General features: G+C 42.6%; 1 protein-coding gene across 2 annotated transcripts in view; it reads left to right on the plus strand.

The window, feature by feature from the left end:
* The window catches only part of RESF1 (retroelement silencing factor 1), a 49,797-nt gene extending 36,718 nt beyond the window's left edge, over nt 1-13,079 (plus strand). Inside the window, exons 5-6 of one of the 2 annotated variants that reach the window (XM_042795224.1) lie at nt 615-689; nt 1,868-2,569. In XM_042795224.1, coding sequence (XP_042651158.1) covers nt 615-689; nt 1,868-2,010 — 218 coding nt within the window. In that variant the 3' untranslated portion in view covers nt 2,011-2,569. Of the gene's footprint in view, nt 1-614; nt 690-1,867; nt 2,570-11,850 lie in introns of those variants that run through there. The other variant, XM_032986199.2, reaches the window with a different exon arrangement.
* The last annotated feature ends 3,061 nt before the right edge of the window (nt 13,080-16,140 follow it).

Genomic DNA, 16,140 nt, shown 5'->3' on the forward strand with positions numbered 1-16,140 from the left:
GACAGACTGTAGCTGTGTGTTAAGCTGAAAAAGAACATGAGACTTTTCCTTCATTTTCACGTTTTACTCTTTTTCCATAAGTTTTACAGAACAGAGTTAGAGTAGTTTAGAGCATGGCAGTTTCAAGTAACTTCGCAAGAAGGCTTTCTAACCTACTTGTAGAAGATAGACTGGCTTGTTTATAGAAAGCAGATTCCCTTGACATAGTTTGCAAAGGTGATCTGATTTGTATTCAGTGTCCACCTGGTTGTGTATAAATCTGGCTGGGTAAACAGCGGTGGGAGAGATCTTGTGTGTCATTGAGGAAGAGAGAGGGCTTGAGCCAGACGTGTGCTGCACGCAGTCTCCATAATCTTTGCTATCTTTGCTTTAAGCTGCCTTTTTTCCTCTTCTTCCATGTCCCTAATCTTTCAACATTTTGCATGGTGCTTCGTGAAGCATATTTGTGTCAGATATTGTATTTGATTTTAAATAAAACCAAATCTTAAGTTGTACGTGCCAGTCCTTGCAGTCATTTTCACACCCAAAGGAAATTTCCTTTTGCACGTGCTAGTATATGTGTTAGGAACCTCAAAAACGTCGTGTTGTTTTGTTTTGTTTTGTTTTTAATTTAGGTGTCAAGAGTAAGAAAGAAGATTGGTTAAAATGTGGTCCAGTGAAGCAAAAAAAGCTGGAAGAGATCTCTACAGGTGAAATGACTTTTGAAATATAAGTTAAATACCCTTTGCTTGATTTTAAGTGTTCCTTTCCAGTAGCAAATCTTAATCAAGTATTTTAACTTATTCTTTACTGGCTCTGCTGCTGAAGTGGATACCGTAGAGTAGAAATGTGAGTTTCAAAGATTTGTGGGGATTTTGATTGCCATAAGAATATGTTATTGGAATTTCCTGGGTATGTATGTGCAGTTGAATCAGAGGTAGCACTGGTGACAAGATTCAAGTACAGTTTTAAACTGTAGATAAAGACCAAGCTAGCTCTTTCCCACTTTAAAATGTAGGAAGTGATGTAACAAAATCTAGTGTGAGACTATAAAACCAGAAAGTGATTTTAAAATTTTATTTGGCTTTCACAGTTAGTTGACACTGTCTGCACTTAAACCTGTGCTCACAGGTACCAAGATCTGTGTGTCCCAGTAGTCTGGACAGGATTACTTGTATGACAGACAGAGGAAAAGCGGTGCCACCACTACATCTTCTGTGTTTCTCTTGATTGGAAAATTACTTTTTGGATGGTCTTATGTACCGTTTAGGTGTCAACAGTTAGAACAGTGGCATATTTCATCTTGGGATCTTGGTTGTTCCGTCATTTGTAAATCTTGGGTGAGGTTGCTCCCCCCTGTCTTTGTTTCTTTCTCTTAGGTATCTTTCTAGCTACAGTCTTGTTTTCCTACTGGTCAGGAAGCAAAAAGTTGTATTCAGCATATTGTAGCCTTGTTGCCACCCTCCTCTTATCAGGGTGCAAGTACTCTGCTGACAAGTTATCTGTGTTGAGGTCTTGATGCAAGCAACACATTTTGCGATGTTTACATCTTTTATTGTTGTCGAATGTGTCGTTGGCTATTGATGTCTGCCATTCTTTTAGCCCTTCCTCATGTTTCTTTTCTTACTTTCACAGATGCACATTTTCATTCACACCTTTCTTAATATCCTTTAGAAATCTCTCTTACTGAAGACACCAGAATGACCATTTGGTGCTTAAAGATGCATTGGGGATTGATTTAAATCTGAGGTGCCTGGTGTTTTAGGAAGGAAGTTTTGTGGCATCCTTTTTGAGAGTGGGTGGCCTTAAGTAGCACATGCATAAGAAGTAGAGTCATTTGAGACTCCATAGACTTTTGCTTTAACCTGATTCTCTGTCTGTCTTTCAGCTGAGGACAGTATTCCACTTGATACAGCTATACAGATCCTGGATGGAGATGGCGAGGCTCTTCACATTCCAGTCAAAGACTCAAAAGAGATATTTCAGACCTACAGGAAAATGTATCTGGAAAAAAATATGCAAAAGACTTGATAGCACTCTGTATCATAGGTCTTATTCAGTATCACTGGGAAAAATATGCTAACACTAAAATGCTTTTTCCTGTTTATTTCATATTTCTAAATAATTGTTTAAAAAAATACATTTTCTTTTGAGTGTTGGCAATTTTCCCCCCTATTTGCCTCATATTTGTGAGTGACTGAGATCTTACTCTGTATTTATTTCACAAATATGCTTTGGTGCCAAAAATACCATTGTCAGATGTATTGTTTCTTTTGGGCATATTTGAATCTTATTTTTTTAAAGGATACAGGAGTTAGTTCAATTTTGACCAAGAAAAACTGAAACTCATTTAAGTTGTCATAGTCTTGTTTTCTGATTCTGGAAAACTTCTACTTGTACTTTCCATTGCTGGCAGTGGAAAAATATTCCTACTGGAAAGGGACTGCAGTGGATTCTCAAGCATTACACCTTTGTTTTCTACTTAGGCTAGTCTGACTGTTATGCTTCTAACAAGGCTTTTTATTTTTGTAGAAACTTTTTTTTTTTTTTTTAAACTGGGAATACAAATATAAAACCTTCACATCAAACAGACAGATCAGGGGATACCATGAAGTGTTTATGCTGCTACCCAGTTTTCTTACTTTTTTTTTTTTTTTGTGGAACTTCTACAAATTGAGTTCTTCATCTGAACACGATGCTGTAAACTGATAGTTAACTGAAGACCTCTCTTGCTTTTCCTTCTCTCTCTCTCTGCTTTCTTTACACTTGAAAGAAAAGTGAAACTGTTGAAATGCAGGGAGTTTGAATTCACTCTTGTCTGGACTATGTTGCTCACTTTAACCAGACTGTAATTAATTTCTTTGTTTATAAGGTGTTAGATAATGTTTGACTACACATTCACTGTGACATAAGAGTTATAGTTTTTGCTGGATATCTTTTGTTTAAGTGCCTTTTCACTGTTCAGAATTTTTAATTGAGTCATATTTTTCACAAATTTGGTACTCGATTCTTTCTATCTGTTTAACCTTTATACTGAAAGTAAAAACTCTGTAGATATTTAATTGAATGGTTTTTATACTTGAAATAAACTTATAGAGGCCATGCCTTGACCTTTTTTTTTTTTTTTTAGTTTAAAAGTCTAAAGTTGTGTTTATTGCAGTTAGTTAAATAGGCATTGAAGATCCTCCAGCTGACGAAAAGCAGCTTTATCGTGAGTGCCAGACCTCCCTTCTTAAAAGGTTTCATAGTTGCAAGTGAGAATCAGACTTGAGTCCAAGTTTTTTCTAATGAACTCGTAACAGCACATACTTACAACTTCAGAAAACACATCAGGCATATTTTTATCCTCAGCATCTTTTTTTTTTTTTTTCCGCTGCTCTGTCTTGGAGTTGGGAATTGGTTGGCATGAGTACTTAAAAAGCCTTCAGTACTGTTCCATTCCTAAAGATGTATGCTTGTAGGCATCTTAGATACAGTCACCCAGTGGAGCATAACATTATAATTTCCTAGCTTGCTATGTATGCTAAACTAAAAATTTGCTTTTTTGGGAGAAAGAAGTCGTCCCCTTCCGTCATGTGTATATTTATTCTCTCAAACTACAGAACTATTCAGGAGGTTTTAAACTCCCTTCTTGTTGGGCACAGCTGTCCTAATAACTTAGATTTGTTTTCTGGCTCAGTGCCCAGCTATTAGGCTGTGGGGAATGTTGCCATTGAATAATTTTGTAATAATGTTGGCAACTCTGAGGTTTTATTTTGCATTTTCTTGGGAGTTTAGCACCTGTATTTAGACTGCCCACATTAAGGAAGATTCATTGTAGTCTTGAGTGTACCCAGTACAAACAACACATAGTTCCTGTCAAGAATTTATTTTGGGTTTTGTTCTACATAATAATATATGAAGCTGACTTAAATGCTTGAATGAATTCTTTTCAATGGGAAATTATTCAATTCATTGACCCATAACAATTATGTTCTAAATATTTGGAGAAGTTTGCCCAGTGACCCAGTGCACCCAGTAAATCAGAATGACAGTTTTGAGTCCCGGTAGATACAGATACATCTTCTTCCTCTCTTATACAGAGGAGTGAATTTTGGCTCTGTGACCATGTTTACCCAGTGACTTGTGCCTACACTGCTTCGGTGTGGCTAGGATCTTCGGGATAGACTGGCCACATCCTTTCTGCTAGGTTCAGTAGCTATCTGGTAAGCCTTTGCACTTAAAGTACTTTGCGCTTAGGGCTGGCCCCTAGCCATTGCTACACTTACTGCACAACTGCACAGGAACAGGACTGTGCCAGATGCTCTTACTCAGTTGCTGTTTCTCCTGCTGCTTATGGTGCTGACAAGCCACAATACTACAGCAAGCCCTTGGCCTTGGGCAGGCAAGGTGCTGATGTGCACCTAGATGTGGCTACTGTGAAACTAGTGCGATGGGGCTTGAAGCAAACCGACAAACGTGAGCATGAGCGTGTTGCCTCTACCTGAAAGGCCTCGTAACATGAATGTCCCCAGTGGGGTTACTTTGTACAAATCGGGGATCCTGCCATGGCTCTGAGACCACTGATAGGTCTTTATGTTCCTGATCATCCATATGTGGGACCTCCACCCGTGCTCCCTGTGCCTGGGCCCAGGAACTCCATTTAAGATCAAGCCAGGGCTTCAGTCCCTGCCTGAGCAATGTTCAAGGTCTACCTGTCTCTAGCTCTGTTACAGTCATGCCTGTGCGTGGGCATGGAAATTGCCCACTGATCCAGACCCCGACCCATGGACAGTCTTCCTGCCTGGACTCAGATGTATGTCATTGCTGTGAAGATGCCTGTCAGTCTTGTCTATGTCTGACCCTGGTTACCATCACTGGATCTGATCCTGGCCTGCGGATTGATTTCCTGGCTTCACGTTGGCTCTCCATCATTGCAAGCTTGTCTGGTGATCTGGGCTCTGGATTGACCAGGATCACCATCCCTGTCTTTGTCTTGCTGCTTGGGTGACATGGGGATGGTGTCTTGGCTAGTATGGCCCCTGCCTTGCTGGTTGTGGTATCTCCCTCATCTTCTGGCCCCTGGGCCTTGGGCAGCCGCTGATCCTTTCTGAGCCCTGACATACAGAACTGTAGGATGTGGGTGTGCAACATCCTAACGTGTTGGTGCCTGTCTTCTTTCTTCTTCCCATTTCCTTCTAGGAAACTTTCTGTGTCAGTAGGAAGAGCTACCACTTCTACAATTTTTGCCTGTGTGCCCCAAGAGAGTCAAGATGAGGTTCCTGATTAAGTGTAAGAAGGTAAATGTCATTTGCCACCCATTTTCAAAGACAAGAGGATGACCCATAGAACTACAGGAGATTGGTCAGCCAGCCCGACTCCTGTCTTTGGGAAGATTATAGAACAACCCTCTTTGAAGCCATGACTACCCGAGTATAGGAAGGATAAGGTGATTTTGAACAGTCAGCATGGATTTACAAAGGGTAAATCACACTTTATCAACCTGATGGCCTTTTATGATGAGTTGGCAGGTTCTGTGGACAGCAGGACTGCGGAAAATGTTGAAAATTGCTCTTGACGTGGTTTCTCATAGTATTTTTGTAGCCAAATTGGAGAGAGATGGTGTGGGTAAGTGACCTACACAGAGGGTGGAAAATCAGCTGAACAGCTGGGCTTGGAGGGCTACTGTCTGTGATCAGTGATACAAAGTCCAGCTGGCACCTGATTACTACCACATTCTTCAGCAATTGATGCTGGGGGATGTCACTGTTCACCGTCTTCACTGATGAATGGAGATTGAAATGTAATGAACCTTTGCATGTTTGCAGGGAGGTATGGGGTCCTCGGGAAACGCAGGAGTAACTTTCTGTAGAAGTTCAGGGAAGGCACACAGGGTGTGTCCCCAAAACACCTGCCTCCTCTCACTTCCAACAGGTGAAACTAAAGATACTCAAAAGATCTGGTTTCTAATGGTGTGAAGCCAGAGCCCCAGAGGATGGCCTGTCCAGCAGATGCTTATCTTCAGCTTCAGGCAGCAATGCCTTTGCAGAAACTGGGTTCACATCTGCTCTAGGACCTGACAAGGACCTGCCCTAACCATGGGGTGAAGTGGTGTTGGAGAAGGTCAATAAAGTGGAAGTCTGTGTAACAGCAACAAATTTGACATGGTTAACTGCAGCACTGTTACTTCTTTTGACCAGATGTGAACACAGATGCCATAAATTCAGTGGCTGTTTCCTTCACATAATTGTCATGACGTGTAAATCACCCTCACTGTCTTGCCATGTGTCCAGTCATACAGTGACCCGCTCCTTGTAAACTGAGAAGAGAGCCAGTCATCAAGAAAAAAACATGCAGGAAAACATGCATTACAAAGTGCTGGGCTTAGGAACTTGGAAAAATGTTACCAGCACATTTGGTGTTGACAGTATGTTCCTTCCCAGATGTACATAATCTTTTTTCCTACTGATGCCTCATTAGCTGGATGCTAGACAGGTGTGTGCTCTGCTTTCTAATCGACAGTGATTTTCCTGGTGGCAGACAGGTGTGTTGTATTCTAGAATACTGCCTTAATTCTAGAAACCTGGTCCTTTAAACTAAGTCTTCCTTTAAACTTGGTTGTAGTGGCTACACTTACTATCTTGCTGTCTCAGTCCTTATCTCTCTGCCTTCCTAGACCTAAATATTTTGCCTTTCCCTTTGGAAACCTTGCCCCGCTTTTTTTCCCTCCTGGGACTTGTTGAATTTGCAAGGCTGCCACTGCAACCTTGATTTTTAAAATCTTTTTCTCTTCTCATTTTCCTGGATTCCAAATTGTCTTCTTCTGCCTGTGGGCCCCCAGCCTGTTTTCATCCCAGCAAAGCTCAGAGTCTTGAAACTTCTCTTGGGCTCTAGCTCCAGTGTTACCAGCTCAACCGTGCAAAGCCTACCTCATGTTTACACTTATGCATTTAAGCCAGTGACCCTTTTATTTTTACTTTGCTGTCTGTTCATCAGTATTAAGACTAAAAGGGGAAAATGGTTCTCTGCTTCCAGCTCTTGGGCTCTGTTGTGGTTTAGGCCTGATTGGCAGCCAACCACAATGCAGCAGCTCTCTCTCCCTTCCCCTCCGGCAATGAGAAGGGACAGAGAGCCAGGCTTGGGGTTCAAGATAGGACTGGGATGGGGAAAAATCCCCCTTTTATGATCACGAGCAAAAGGCAGACTTGTTAGGGGAAGAAAAAAAAGAACATACGTTTATTACAGACACTAACAACACATACCAGAGTAGGACAGTGAGAAGCATTGCCACATCTTGAGAACACCTTCCCCCCACCCCTCCCTTCTTCCCGGGCTCAGCTCTGCTCCCGATATCTCTACCTCCTCCCCCAGGGGCGCAGGGGCAGGGAATGGGGGATGCAGTCAGCTCTGCCACTTCCTTCATGTTTGGTGAGGGGAGTGTCCGGAACTTGTTCCTCCTGCTCCATCGTGGTCCCCCTCTCACAGCAGACAGTCCTCCACAAACTTTCTCCGACATGAATTCCTCCCATGGGCCGCAGCGTTCCCCACACTGCTCCATCATGGGTCACCAACTTTCTCCGACTGGATTCCCTCCCACAGCTGCAGCCCTTCCCGAGCTGCTCCGGCGTGGGACACCCCCACATGCTGCAATCCTCCCAGCGCTGAATTACAGCAGCAGGGCTGCCTTTTCCCATGAGACCCCGGCCTTCTTCGGGCACAGCACCTTGATCAAGCAAGCAGGAGCCACAGGCCATAAATCAATGTCTGCTCCACCGTAGATCTTCATGGGTGGCAGGGGGGGCCGCCCTGCCGTCTCCCCACAGGATACAGGGGGGTCTCTGCTCTGGCACACCTTCCCCCCCCCCCCCCCTTTCTTCCTCCGTTCCTCCACTGACCTTGGTGTTCACGCAGCTGCAGCAACTCCTCCTCACAAGTCCCACTGCACATCACCACGTCCCTTCTTAAATATGTTATCGCAGAGGCGCAGCTGATGGGCTCAATTTCCCAAACAAGTGGAGCTGACGTGGAGCTGGGGGAGCTTCGAGAAGCTTCTCACAGGGGGCCGCCCCGATAGCCCCCTCCCCTGCCACCAAAAAACTCCACCACTCACTCAATCCAGGACAGGCTCATTACTAGAACATCTTCTAGCTGACAAGAAAAGCAACTGAGATTGCTTGCTTCCTCCCTGCAGCTGGGGCTGGAGCACACCCATGGCAGTGGGAGCTTTGGAACACTTTGCTCTGAGTCTCAGCAAGTCCCCTTGGGCACATGCAAACAGATTATCCAGGCAAGGGTGCACTGATTTTGTTTGTTTGCCCCTTTTTTTTTAGGGGGGTAGCGGTTCTGGCGGAGATCAAAAGGCACACAGCCACACAAGGAACCCATAGTCCAGGTTTCCAGCCCTTCATTGTCAATAGAAGATGCTGAAATAACCTAGTGAATGCAGCACAATTTTTCTAGCTTTTTCACCTGTGCTGGCTGCATCCCCTCCCAGCCTCTTGCCCACCCCCAGCCCACAGGCTGTTGGGGCAGAGTGGGGAACAGAAGGCCTTGAGGCTGTACAAGCACTGCTCAGCAATCACCAAAACGCTGGTGTGTTAGCAATGCTGGTTTAGTCGCAAATCTAAAAGCTGGCACCATATGAAGACAGTTGACTCCATCCCAACCAGGTGCAGTCCATAGTCAAAGATGGACTGAAGTTTTCAGTCCAGAGCTATGACGCCTGTCATGGGAAAATGAAGATCCATGTGGCCCTCTGGGAGTACTTGATTTCCAGTGCTGAGACTTTGTGAGGAGGATGCCTTCTTATCATTAAGGCTGTGATGATGGAAACTGCTGTCTGTTGAAGTTCAGATGAATGTGGGCCTTGCAGTCTTCAATATTAAAGTTAAAATTCACCTCAGTGTTTTCATTTAATGAACGGTAGGAAGAGAAAGATTTCTGCCTTCATGCTTATATCGTGGCATAGTGAAAGACATTCATACAGCGTAATGGTGGACTTTGCCAAGGTATCTGTTTTCTGTAATGTTGCTTTCTCTGGCTACATGCATAAGCATTTTGCAGTACTGATTAGTTCATATTGCCCCTTGTGTTTCTCCATGCAGTGCTAAGATCAAATATTGCTTGTTTGATCTTACAAAGCTGGCTTAGATTATTAATAAAATTATTCCAGTCTTAAAATGTATGATTTAACACCTGAGCGTAAAATGACAGAGGTTTCTGCTTCTGTTTCAGTTTTATGTTGTTATGGCACTAATAATTCAAGAGCATGGGAAACAAACCTGTGTCTGAAAGGGTGTTAGAACTGTAAAACGGAGCCTGCACCATCATGTACCTCAAGCCCTCCCTTGTCCTCCAGGGCAGTATCCTCTTTCCTCCCTCCAATCATCAGTGCTATTAAAAAAAGTCACAAATAGCATTCTCCCTTAAAGTAAAATTAAAAAATAAAGTTCCTCCACTATGACGACACTTGTTCAGTAGACTACAAACTGAAAGCCAGAAACTATAATCTTTGCAACAAAATAATATCACAATAAATCACCACAGAAGGTGGTCTTCAGATCAAAATATGGAGACATAGCTAATAAGGAGTAAAAAAATACTCTGTATGTTCATTGGCTCGTAGTGCCTTTCCCTTACATCCCATCAGATATTTTTCAGAAGCAAATTAGCCTGCCATTGTGCTCTCACCCAGTAACTTTGGACACCGTTGACCAATATCAAGCAAAAACTGTAGAAGATAACGTTGATGGCTGGTTTGAGATGAGAAAAATGACGAGTCCTTTCTTCCCCCAACACTGCGGCAAAGGCAAGGAGATCTCAGCCCTCAGGTTAGCCCACAAATTAGCATCCATGTGGTTCCCAGCTGGCCACAAGAGATGCTGACTTGCACCCTACCAGGAAACTATGTGGGATGAAGTTAGGGTGCTGTATTTGAGCCAGGGAAGATGTGGGTCTGAACAGGGGATGCTGTAGAGAGGTTGCTGATGGCAGTGGTGGGGCAGCATCTCTTTGGAGGTGTTGGATGCACTTTATCAGTCTTACTGCTTATATACAGTACTTCTCTGTCTGTCTGGTTCTTTAATTATTTAACTACATTGATTAAAAAAAATACGTCTCTTGTGCTTTAGAAGTACAAAGACTGTCCTGAATCTCAGGCACTGCAGAAAGAAGGTGCAGTGTTGCTAGAAGTAATAGAAGAAGCCTAGGCAAGGAGAATTTATTGCAGGATTCAGCTTTAAACTGAACCAAAATTAAGTTTGACAGAGAGAGGTGCTTATTCATGCTCAAAGACGTAAGGAACTAGAAAGAGCAGGACCGATACAAACCTGAAAGATGTTGTGTAGTCCATAATATTCTCTCAGGAGGACTTTGAGGAACAGACCAAACAGTGTAGATTGGAAATAACAGGCTGTCCTTACCCAATGTTGGTGGAGGTTTTGATATCCCAAGAACAAGATTAAGACACAAACAAGGTCAAATGCCGCATACTAGAAACAGCTTTTATTATCAAAAGTGAAAGAGGTAACTATAGGATAGAATGGGAGGAAAAGGCAGAAATCAAGCAAGCAGTTGGAATAGGATAGTCACCACCATGGATCCATGGCATCCAAGTCTCTCGGTGCTTGGGTGGTGCACGATGAGGCGATCTTAAGGGGCTCGTCTCAACAGCCCTTCTTATCCCCATTTGAGGCTGTGGTTTCCATGACAATGACACAAGAATTCGGCTCCTCCTCATTTCTGCATATGCACCGGGATGTCTTGCAGCTGTTGGTGAGATATCTCTCACCAGTGGTGTCTTTGTGGCCTTGCAGCAGATGCTTTTCACAGGCCAGATATCTCTGGTGCCAAAATGTTCTTCGCAGGTATCTGGCTGCTCTTGGGAGGTATCTCTCACCAGTACTCCCTCTGTGGCCTTGCAGGCAGGCAATCTTTGAGACAAACCACTCAAGACAAACAGTTCATAGTTTAGTCTCTCACACAGGCTATAAATACAGTGGATATGAATGAAGACTAGGATAAATACTCTTATCTATGCATGCAATCATTCTGCAAGTCCCAAGAAAAAAGAATGCTCTTAGACCCCAGCAGGAGATAGACTGTGGCCCACAGTGCAAACTCATCTTCTAGGACTTTTAATTAGAACAAAAAAAAGTTGAAAATATTTGATAGGCATAGTGGGCTTATTCTGTAGGTGGATGAAAGTTTTCCTAATACAAGCCATCAGGACGGTAACAATAGCTCTCAGTTGATGGAAAAGGCATTTTCCTTTGAAGAGTTATCTGCAGAATCCTAACTGGATCTGGCAGTACACTTTACAGGAAACTTCTGCAAAACTGTCCATAAATATAATGTGTAAGAGATTCATGTTCCTTGCTGTACTGCTTCTTAGTACAGGAGGAAAAGACAAATTGAAATCATCATCCAAATATTAATAATCCCTGTGTCAGTAAAACAGCAAAAGTCATCTATTTCCAAATATGAGAAAATACCAACACAGTGAGAAAAAGACAACAGAAGACCACAAAAATCATATAGGTAGAAAAAAACGCAGTTTTTTTCTGTTCGTTATCACCACTGGCTTGCCAAGGCCTATTGACAAAAGGAAAATTGTCTGATCTTATCAGCGTGGAATAATTAGTTCAGTGGCAGTTATCCTCGAGATACATCAGGGGTTGTTATACATTTGTAATTTGTCAAGCTCCATAAGCAAATGTCTTTTAATGCCATTTGCAGTTTGGGTTCAATGATGCCATATTCAGCAGGTTGCTGTTATTTTAAACTTTTCTGTGCAGTTCCAATCTCCAGTGTATTAACTTCATAATGATTTTGCCATATTGGAATCTGTTTGATAAATTGCTGTGACTGATAAATTGGCTGTTGTCTGTTCAGACAGCTGCTCAGAGGAAAATACCTGCAAGGAGCAGCATTATGGCTACAAGGAGTACCTACAGGGAACAGCGTAAAAAGCCTGAAGACCATCTGCTCCATAGAAGAAGCTGTCTGGATACGAGCATAAATATCGCATGTTAACATCAAACATGTTGGAGATCGAGCTGGCTTGGCACAGACCTGCACAGCAGAGGACCAAACGTGGCTGTCTCTGGTCCCGTCTGCTTCACCTGGGGGCAACTCCACCAACTGCAATATAAACGGGCAGCTCAGCAGAAGAGCCAACAAGAGAAGCTTTTTGTAGGTAAACCTGCTCTTGCTCCTCAGTGTTTCTGCTCTGCACCTCACGCAACTAACTATGGCTGAACCTGTTCTGATGTACAAGTACAACCAAAGCAAATTTCTTTTCTGGTAAGACCTTAAACAGCTACAGGCAAGACTTAAACATGCATGAGTCCCTAAGCCTTAGATTTTAAAATGCTGTTATGACAAAAAGATACCCTTTATAGAAAGGGTATGGGGAAGAGAGCTTGAATAAAGCACAAAATTATGACATGCTTTAATATTTAGTGGTGACTATATATACAAATAAGGTTTGTTCTAAGGGTTTAATGGCTCTGTAAACTTTGTTGATTTTGTGGTATTAGTGTTGAAAGACATCTTTATACTCTGCTATAACAAAATATTCGGGGTAAGTCAGTGCTGTCTCTCACGTAGGCATATTTTGAAAAAGCTTCACCTGATATAATGAACAGTATGAAAGAGATGTTTAGTAATGACCGTATCCTGAGGATACTTGTACTAGATTTATTTGTGAACACTAGTCCCAGAATGCTTTTGACTTGTATTAATTTGTCACTGAGGTGATAGGTTTTCGTACACAGCGTAAAGAAAGGCTCTCAGGGAAAAAAAAATGGAGTAAGATGAGAAGTCCCACTGCTGTCTGGTGGGGATGCACTCTGTGCTGGGTTGGTGCAAGTGGCTTTCAGCTTTTCTGTGCTCCTGGGGTGTTTTGTTGCAAGGGAGATAAGAAACTGCAGAGAGTTTTCTGCCGTGTTTTGATGAGAACCTCACTTACTCCACTGGTCTGTGAGTTGGAAACAGAAGGGTCAAATGCATAGTCAACGATGACTAGATGTATGGATGCTAGAAGTGCAAGTGCTCTTTCTTATACAGAGCTGGTTAGAGGTCTTCCTAGGATTTCAGCAGAATAAAACCCTGTTGTCTTTCTGTAGCATTGTCTGCTTTGTGACTCTTTTGTGGTTATACACATTCACGATTAATTCTGATGTGTATACAATTTGCAGAAAGTGCAAAGTGGATTGAAAATGTGCCGTTAGAAGTTTAAAGCTTCTCTTTCGAAAGATTAGTGGTGACTGAGAGGTCAACCGCTTGATGAATAAACTTGAAATTAGCAAGCAGGTATGTTTTTTGAGGACTCCTTGGTCTAGTCAGGCTGAGATGTCCCTTTCATTCTGACTCTAGGCAATGTCTTAATGAGAGAGAGTCTGGGAAGAAATCTGTTGGGTAAAACATTGTAACAGCATGCTAGTGTTTTCTTATTTGGTTAATATGATGCACATGTGATTTTTTTTCAGCTAAGAGGTATATAATTTGTATTGAGTGTCAGTGGTAAGGTTTTGGCAGTGGGGAGGCCGCAGGGGGTGCCTTTATGGGAGGAGGAGACGCCCTGGCTCCAGCTGGGCCCAGAAAGCACCCATCACAGGACACAGCTGAGCCCACCACCCAAACTGGTGGTGCCTCTGGGAAAACATATTTAAGAAAGGGTAGAAAACATTGAAGTGAGAGAGGAGGATGAAACAAAAGAGTGAGAAACATCAGAGGGAAAGCCAAAGTTGGAGGAGCAGATATTTCCAAAGTGACTGCTGCCCATGGAGGACCTGCACTGGAGCAGATGCTTCCTCAGAGGGACTGCAGCCCATGGATGAGCCCATGCTGAAGCAGGTACACCCTCAAAGTACATGCAGCCCATGGAGGACCTATGCTGAAGCATATGAAAGAGCAGCAGAGAGAAATTGTTAGGTCTTGACCCCAACCCCCCGCGCTGCTTGTTGCCTCAAAGAAGGGACTGAGTGTACCCTGCAGTGGTAACAAGGTGGGAGGAGAGGTTCCTGGAGTGGTGGAGTGAAGCTGGGCTTGGGAATGGGGAAGGGAAAGTTTTTTCCCTGTGTATAAATGTTTGTTTCTTTTTTTGAAAGAAAAATCCAGATGACTACTCAAATATTTTTACTAACTGACACTGAATTAAATTAACTTCCCTGAGACAGGTCTGTTTTGCCCACACCAGTAATTGGTAAGCAATCTTGCTGCCTCTATCTCAACCTGAGTTTTCCCTTTATTTTCACTATTTCCTCCCCCATCCCACTGAGGGTTGGATGAGAAGGCCGTGGTCCACTGAAAATATAAGGTGGAAAATTGCTAATCCTTGAGGGATCAGTAAACTTTTCTGTGAGAGTAGTGCACAAGGAGGTGAAGAACATAAAATGCACTCCTTGTCCATGGCCAGAATGTTACGTGTCCTCCAATCTTAGGCATGCTTTAGTTCCCAGGATACCCAGAAGCTGTGACACCAGTGCTCAGTATATAATGTTACCTACAACCATTGCAAAAGGGCCATTTATTTCCTGAAAGGGAAACAATAGCAGAAGCATGGGCATAAAAAAATCATCATGTGATTGTATCTGTTCAGGGGTTGTTGAACTTGTTACACAGAGCTCAGAAAGTCCACAGTAATCCCAGACTGTGAGCTCACGTTTTCATACCCTTGAGGGTTTCTTTGTCATGTAGCAGTAGAGAAACCTCTACCAGGGGAGGGGATATCAGATTCTATTCCCACAGTTGACTGTCCACTTTTCCAGCAAGCAAAGAGCCCAAAAGAAATATCAGTTAGGGGTTTCTTCTCAAGGCTGTGTTCACCACTTCTCATCTTTCTTGGTGATCCAATTCTCCTATCCCTGTGTGAAAAGCATTTTAAGTTTCTCTCAACTAAAATACAGAGGTTTTCTTTTTGTTTTGTTTTTGTGGTGTAAGCAACACCTGTGAAATGTAAGGCTTTACAGTAGAGTGAATTGGACACTTAGGACTTTTACTAATTGGACACTTATGATTTTTACTAATGATAATTTATAGAGGCAACACTTACTAAATTAGACCAAATCATAGTGGTTGGAAATAGCACAGTGGGACAGAGCTCAGAAATGAGACACATCAGAATTGAGAAATGGACCAAGACTTCCTCCCAAAAATGAGCTTAACCACAAGTAACAAAGTAAGTATATCCACTTGCCTTACTTAGGATACTTGGCCTATGTATTCATGATAAAATTAGAGGAGAATTCTTCTCTGAAATAATTTTTCTCCTGTCCTGAATTCTGTTACTCCAGTGGCCCTTTCAACAGGGACAGGTTTCTAGTAAGAGCTTGGTGGTGGGGCAGGTTAGCCATCATCTCCAGGAGAGCAGCCACATGCTAGCAAGGTGCTATGACCCCAACTGGGAGCCCAGAGTCTCATAAAGGTTCTGTGCTCCCCTTGGGTTGAATTAAGGTGGAACACCACCAAACGACCTTTTAAAATGTTTGACTTGCAGTAGGAACAACTCGAACTTGGAAAATGATAGTAAGCAATGTGGTCTTTTATTGATAAATATCTAAGAAATAAAAGAAAGGGAAGAAAAGAAAATGAAAGGAAAGAAAAAGGGTCAAAGTATTCAGTTTACCACCCTGGGTTTCAACATTGTTTCAGGTCCAGTAGTCTTGGGTGGCAGGTGCACACACAGCAGTTTTCTGTCTCCTTTTAAGTTCATCTTATCAGCTGACATGCATACTAGGTAAAGAGAGTCAGACCTGGTTCCCAGTATTTATCTGTTTTACCAGACTCTTTACCCTGAACATATAGTTTCCTTTGAGGCTTATCTAAGGAATTTGACAATATAGCTCCAAGGAAGTGGAGCTGTGCATCCTTAGATACACCCTGCTTCCCTGGGCAGCATTCTTTAGACTAATCACAAAGGTCGAAACTTGTCCTTGAGGATTTCTGTGTTGATGAATGTTTGAGGCATTAACTCCTTCAGTTCCTTACACAAGGTCTAACACAGACTTAATTTCCAGCTTAAGTCATATCTAGTACATACACCAGTTTCTGAATTTTGTATGTCCTTTGTGCATTACATCCCGCTTCATTTGCTTGTTATTATTAAAGTATGTCTTGAATTCTTGAAAATTAGTTGATGAAAAAGTCAGGTTTCTCTAGAGCAGGTTGCCTGAACTCTGT

This window comes from Tyto alba, unplaced genomic scaffold, assembly GCF_018691265.1.
Source record: "Tyto alba isolate M040663 unplaced genomic scaffold, T.alba_DEE_v4.0 Super-Scaffold_21, whole genome shotgun sequence".
NCBI lineage: Eukaryota > Metazoa > Chordata > Aves > Strigiformes > Tytonidae > Tyto > Tyto alba.